This window comes from Cibotium barometz, chromosome 58, assembly GCF_041138505.1.
Source record: "Cibotium barometz isolate CiBa-2024 chromosome 58, ASM4113850v1, whole genome shotgun sequence".
Lineage (NCBI taxonomy): Eukaryota > Viridiplantae > Streptophyta > Polypodiopsida > Cyatheales > Cibotiaceae > Cibotium > Cibotium barometz.
Genome location: NC_141103.1, coordinates 13,485,927 through 13,492,243, shown reverse-complemented (window position 1 = coordinate 13,492,243; position 6,317 = coordinate 13,485,927). Strand labels below are relative to the sequence as shown.

The window sequence follows — 6,317 nt, the reverse complement described above, 5'->3', positions numbered from 1 at the left end:
AAAGGCGCAACTTGTACGGGCAGATGCACACAGGTGCAGATGCTATGGAGGCTGTACAGATGCCATGTAGGCTGTACGGACAGAGACAGAAATCCTAGCATGATGTTGTACGGGTACTGTAGTAGCTCTATCGAAACCCTAATATGCTGAATCTGTTCAGCAACCCTAAAATGGCAGAATGGTGGGCAAAGGTAGGTACCCAAGGGTGGCAAGTTTTAGGGTTAGCAATGGGGCATACAAAGTGCAGTCTACTTGCAGAAGGAGAGTGAAACAACACAATGCACACAATAATGAGATGAGAGTGCAAGTACAAAAGTGAGTGACTTAATAAGTAGCTTTACACACTCTCAAAGAGTGTTCACACGTGGGGGAAAACCCTTCAGTGTGAAGGTAAAAAGTGACCTGGCGTCCCTAGTTCACATGGTCACTACTATAAATTTCACATGAACCACAAGAAAGTTCAATGATAAACAAATGGTTTTGCACCACCACTTGATTTCTGCAAGTACCTTAAAAGTTTCCAATCTCTTTGCCCCTTGCCTCTGCAAAGCATGTTACAGGCATGAAAAATTGTTGAATTTCCACAGAAGCATGTAAAATGGTTGCCTCCCAGTTCACTTACTATTGACCAGTTAGGAAAAGCCTCCCCTTCAGATGCTGATAAAGCACATAAGATCACCTATAAACCAGCTCCCCCTTGCAGCTCTCTGGTAATACACCTTGCCTGCTGTGCTCAAAAGCATCTATCTGGACCGTGTGGTGTCTAGTTACCGTACGTGTCCCAATTGGAGTACAGTGCCTGAAGGTGGTTCTCTGTTCGCCCCAACTATCTTCACCCTCTATCTGACCTGTCTCTCCTGTGAACAGTACGAGCTGCAAGCCCATCTCAATTTTGGTCCATAGCTTTGTTACGGATCAAATACATGATGACATTAATGCAGCCGTATTTTCTATGTGACTTGCCTCTTTGTAGGCCTAGGACCTCTCACACATGCCAACACAGGGACATCAAACCATCGCTCACCCTACACCTCCTGGATTAAGTGTTTTCTGACACCACTATGCACGTGCACATGGCTCAATACCCTGCAAAACTTGAAAGATATGTCTCAGCATGAAAAACATAAGATCCCATGCCTTCAACCTTCTGCATGCATTCCTGCAGTCTTTCTTTTCCTTCAAGCATCCACTCCTGAATCAATATGGCCCTGACTCAAGCATCAATGTGGCCCTTACTCAAGCACCAAGTTCAATTCAGGCACATGACCTACTTCTTTCATTAGTGCATGTAGGTTCCTTAGCTTTGTGTTTATGTGATCGATATCTGCATGGTTTTTATCTCCTGCCATGAATTCATGCACTTTCATCTCAGCTTCTATCCAAACCCGACCCACCTTCTTCCATGCACCAGCAGATTTCCTAAGCTCTTGCAATTTAATGGCACCTTGCCACATATCAGCCCCTGCACAAATATTTGACAAGAGGACATACCCGGAACCACAGATGGGATCCAGCATGGATGTTCTGTCAAAGGATTGCCTGCCCACCTCCATGTTATTGTATTTACTGCATGCAGCAAGTAAAGATGTCCACCCACTAGAACTAGTGGAGAGCATTGGCATAGATTCAAGAAACACTTCTGCCTCTTTAAGGTGCCCAGCGCGACCAAGAAGATCAATCATGCAGTTGAAATGTTCTATACTGTGCGTGACCCCAAAGTCTTCCACCATTGATGTGAAGTACTCACGTCCTTCGTCTACATGGCCTGCATGGCTGCAGGCAGCAAGAATGCTGAGAAAAGTCCTTTCATCTGGCTTCAAGCCTTCTTTGATCATGTCCCAAAGACATTGCCGGACCAGCCTGCAGTTGCCATGCTGTGCATACACAGAAATCAGAATATTCCACGATACAAGATCACGATCCGATAACACATTAAGGACCTTATGTGCCTCTTGCAAACCCCCACATTTGGCATACATATCAATCAAAGTGTTTCCAATTATCAAATCTGATTCAAGTCTCCTGGCTACGATCTCATTATATATTAGCCTACCTTTCTCTATGGCTCCAATGCTCCCACAAGCTTTCAGAACAGATGAAAAAGTCATCTTGTCAGGTCTGATCCCATCCTGTTGCATCTTTCCAAAAAGCTTGAGAGCAGGAAAACCATGTCCATGCTGGGCATATCCTGCTATAATAGCATTCCACGAAGCTAAATCTGGATGCACCAATCTATCAAATGCTTTGTGTGCTTGCTCCAGACCTCCACATTTTGCATACATGTCAACGAGAGCAGTCCCAACAACGACATCAGATTCGAGCATGCTTAAAATGACTTGCTCATGTATCTGCTTGCCTCGTTCTATGCTACCACATGCTTTCAGTATACAAGAGAGTGTGAATTTGCTAGGTTGTATGCCAACTTCTTGCATTTTTGTAAAAAACTCAAAAGCAGCAGTATCTTCTTGCTGCTGCACATACCCTGCAATCATGGCATTCCATGACACAACGTTCGTATATGGTAAAATCTCAAAGACTCTGCGTGCTTCCCCTAGGCTCCCACACTTTGCATACATGTCAATGACGGTGCTCCCAACAACCACATCAGACTCTAAGCCACTTCTGAGAATTTGTGAATGTGCAAGCCTGCCCTCAGGTAAGTCTTTTAGCTTGCCAATGGCTTTCAAGGCACTCAGGAAAATGAATTTGCATGGTTTTAGCCCCTCCTGTTGCAGTCTATGGAATAACTCAATAGCTCCCTGGCCCTCTCCGAGCAAAGCATGTGCTGACATGATGGCATGCCATGTGTACAATGTTGGCTTTGTGACCTTGCGGAAAATTAGGTCGGCTTCTAGCAAACTCCCACAAGATGCAAACAGGCGGATAAGATAATCACCCAAGTTGGTGACAGAGTCCAATCCATTGCTAACTATGATATAGTGCAGTTGCCTCCCAGATTTCAGGTCTTTACTTCTTGTGTAGTCTTGCAAAAGGCACTGAAGCGTGTCTTGAGATATAGATTTCCCACAGTGGTAGAATAGGTCCATAAGCTGCCAAGAACTCTGTAGTAAGTTGTCTCTGGAAGCAGGCAGTCCCTGTAGACATCAGGTCATTGCATATACGTGTGCATGACCACTCTCATCTGTCACTTGGCTGAGGCATTCAGTAGACCTACAAAACATTAAAAATACACAGAAAGCTTGCTACTTCCACAATAACTAACTTCAATGCGGGGTAGCCGCATCTAAACAGGCTTAGCCCTCAGTTTCTGACCCTCTACAAACATGCTCGCCATAGATTTTTATACTTGTATAGCCCACCACTGATTCTGTGTAGTAACACCCTCTAAAAGCATCAGTCAAACCGTGGGCGTTATTGACGATTGGGCTTTTCGCACTACAGTGGGGGAGACAGTGGGGGGGTATCAAATCCTCCATACCACCTGGATCAAAGAGTACCAACAGCTTGAACCTAGGGTCCATCCCACTGAACTGGTGAAGCACAAGTAGCAACAATGGCGCTTACAATCCCATCCGTGCTGGAAATGTTTGTTGTCTACTGCATGATCTGAGTGGCGTCCTAAATCTTAGCGAAATTCCTCTTAGAATATCCCACTTCATGACAAACGAAGCACCTGTTCTCCCTGAAGTGGCATTCCATCTCCTCTTTTGACTGAAACCTGAAAGCCCTTTTCTCCTTGCCTGGGCTGATATTATCTTCACTTGTTGGATTTCTGCTCTTGCTGTGAGGCTCACTTCAATCAAGAAGCATGTCCCCAGAGATGCCAAGCTATCAATTACGGCCGAGGCCCCTATTGTCGTCTTCTTGGTGGCATTTCTGCTTGGTCTCTGCTCCCTCACATTTAGGGCATACACCTTCTTTGCTTCTCTCCGAATCCGCTCTTCTTTTTCTTGTTCCTAGCAACTTTGGGTGTGTCTCTAGAGTCTACCTTAACTTTCTCTTGTTCAAGTTGAGACTGCAGTGCGGTAGAGCAATTGGTGAAACGTGTGTGTGTTTGGGGTAAGGTCTCGTGATCGCGTCTTACTTTCAGCTCTCATCCGTAAGGACACTGCTTGGTACAAATAAAAATCTCGCATTACAAAAAAAAAATTGAGCCTACTAGCCTTGGGCCCAAGATCTTCCCGTTGTTACCGTTTCTCACCACTCATACATGCCCGCCCGAAAGAGAAGTGGCATGACTCCACAGTACGTGCCCGCTCGAAAGCGACGAAGGGGCGTGACTACACATGTCAACTCAACTCACCAAGTCATTCTAGTGGGGCTATCAGTCCTCCATTATCTTTCATCAGGCTATGAGGCCCATTACACATCGCCACACCCCTGCCTGCCCACGCTGATGTGGTGGGGGTATCCACCGCCCATAATTCATGGGCAGGCAATCTCCCCCACCCATACATGGGCGGTGGGGTATGTGTAACGGGCCTGACTCTCTATGTCAACTTAACTCACCAAGTCACACCTGTGGGGCTCTCTGTCCTTCTACATAGTACAATGCCAAAGTGTAGGTCATATCCCCATGCCTATTTACGTGCTCCTCCAAAACTATTTCCACGAGGTGACACATCTCCATCTAAGTAAACACATGCTGGCCTTTCTTTGGTGTTCATTACCTTAATTCACCCAAGAAAACACTACCTTTCTTTGGTGTTCATTACCTTAATTCACCCAAGAAAACACTCCTGCTTGCAGGAGTGTTTCAAGCAGGAGTGTTTTCTCGCAGGAGAGGGCCTTTAGTGGGTATTTGGGACCCAGTACTGTGTCATCTACATTCTCTTCTCTCTCTCTACTCAGTGATTGGGGATGCTAAAGATCTCACCAAAGTAAAGGTTTAAAGAAGGCCTTGTGTGTGCATGTAACATCTTTCTTATGTTTTCAAGGAACGTCACACCAATTGAGTTATTTGCTTGTATTACTTCTTTGAAAACTTCTGTACATGCTTGAGAATAAGAGCTATGACTGCCCAACGCAAGGACGAGGAAGACTGCATGTCAGATGTGCTGAGAATCCACCAATGCAAGGGCACTGTAGAAGACTCTTATGGGCCACTGAAGTCCAGGATAGTTGTAGGATTGCACATATGCCGGTTGAATGTGACGTCATCATGCCAGTTTACGGACAAATAGAATTAGAACCTGAGGAAATATTAAATATTAGAGAAAGGCCCCTATGAAACAGGATTCTTTTATAAAATGGAAATTCTTGGGAAAAAAAAAAGAGGATCTAGCCAAAGATTATCCCCATTTCACAAGATGAGGACATCTTGATGCTAAAGCATGAGAGAGTAAAATTCCTCCTCTTCCTTGTGAAAGAAATTATTAGAGAAAGAATTTTTGGCTTATAAATTGATAAATTGTGCGTTTTCAAGGTGTAAAAATAGTGTTTACTTATATAAATTTAGTCATAGTTGGGTAAAAGCCTTGTGAATAAGTTTAATTGGGTTGAAATGTGTCTTGCTAGGATAAAGGAGTAGCTAATTTGATGTCCTGATGATGTCTACACCAACCATTTTGGCATACTCTTAGAGGCCTTTATGGCTACCCTTTCTGTGAGGTCCCTATCCCCACCGCGCTGGCAAACAGCGGAAGTAGCACTTCTTGTGCGGGCCAGGGCGCCGCACTCGGGGCCTCGCCCACGGATATCTGGACAAGAGACTAATCCATCGGTTCTTCCAAAATCGAACCCGGAAAAACTTTCCCGGAAAGCATAGGCGATTCCTCCAGGATAACTTTTCTCTAACGTAGTCAAAAGCCTTAACTAACTGAACTGATCTGACCGAACCCGTAAATCCCATAGTCAGATCAGGGAAAAGATTGTACTTGGATCACAGAGACCAACGCTTTTTTCCTCATTGAGAGGCACAGCCGTTGATTCTTCTCCATAGAACAATTTTTGTCCGGGATTTACTTCATCTATCGAACCAGAACAGAATTGAGTCTCAATTTAGGGATCCATCAGTCCAGCCTAACCCCATCCAGTCCCATGGGTTAGCCAACCGCCAAATTACTGTAGTGATAGGATCCAATTAAGAATTTGGTTAGGTTGTCCCGGGTACCAGGGAAAAGAGTTCCCAGGTCCCCTAGCCGAATATTCATGCAAACTTAAAACTAGTCACACCACTTACACACCCAATATGAAATTGCCTTTTTCACACATTCAACAGTCTTTAAAACAACCATTTAATGAAACCATAGTGTCACTGATCATAATCCTTTAATTATCCAGTTGAATCCTTATTTCCAAATCGGTGTACCTATGGCATCATTGGCAACCAGAATGCTCACCCCCTGTCCACTCAT

General features: G+C 44.7%; 1 protein-coding gene across 1 annotated transcript; it reads right to left on the bottom strand.

The window, feature by feature from the left end:
• Positions 1-302: 302 nt before the first annotated feature.
• On the bottom strand, positions 303-4,057 carry LOC147605924 (pentatricopeptide repeat-containing protein At2g27610-like). The gene has a single exon (XM_086792314.1). The coding sequence runs from the start codon at positions 3,045-3,047 to the stop codon at positions 1,233-1,235; it is 1,815 nt and encodes a 604-aa protein (XP_086648440.1). The 5' UTR covers positions 3,048-4,057; the 3' UTR covers positions 303-1,232.
• Between the last annotated feature and the right edge of the window lie 2,260 nt (positions 4,058-6,317).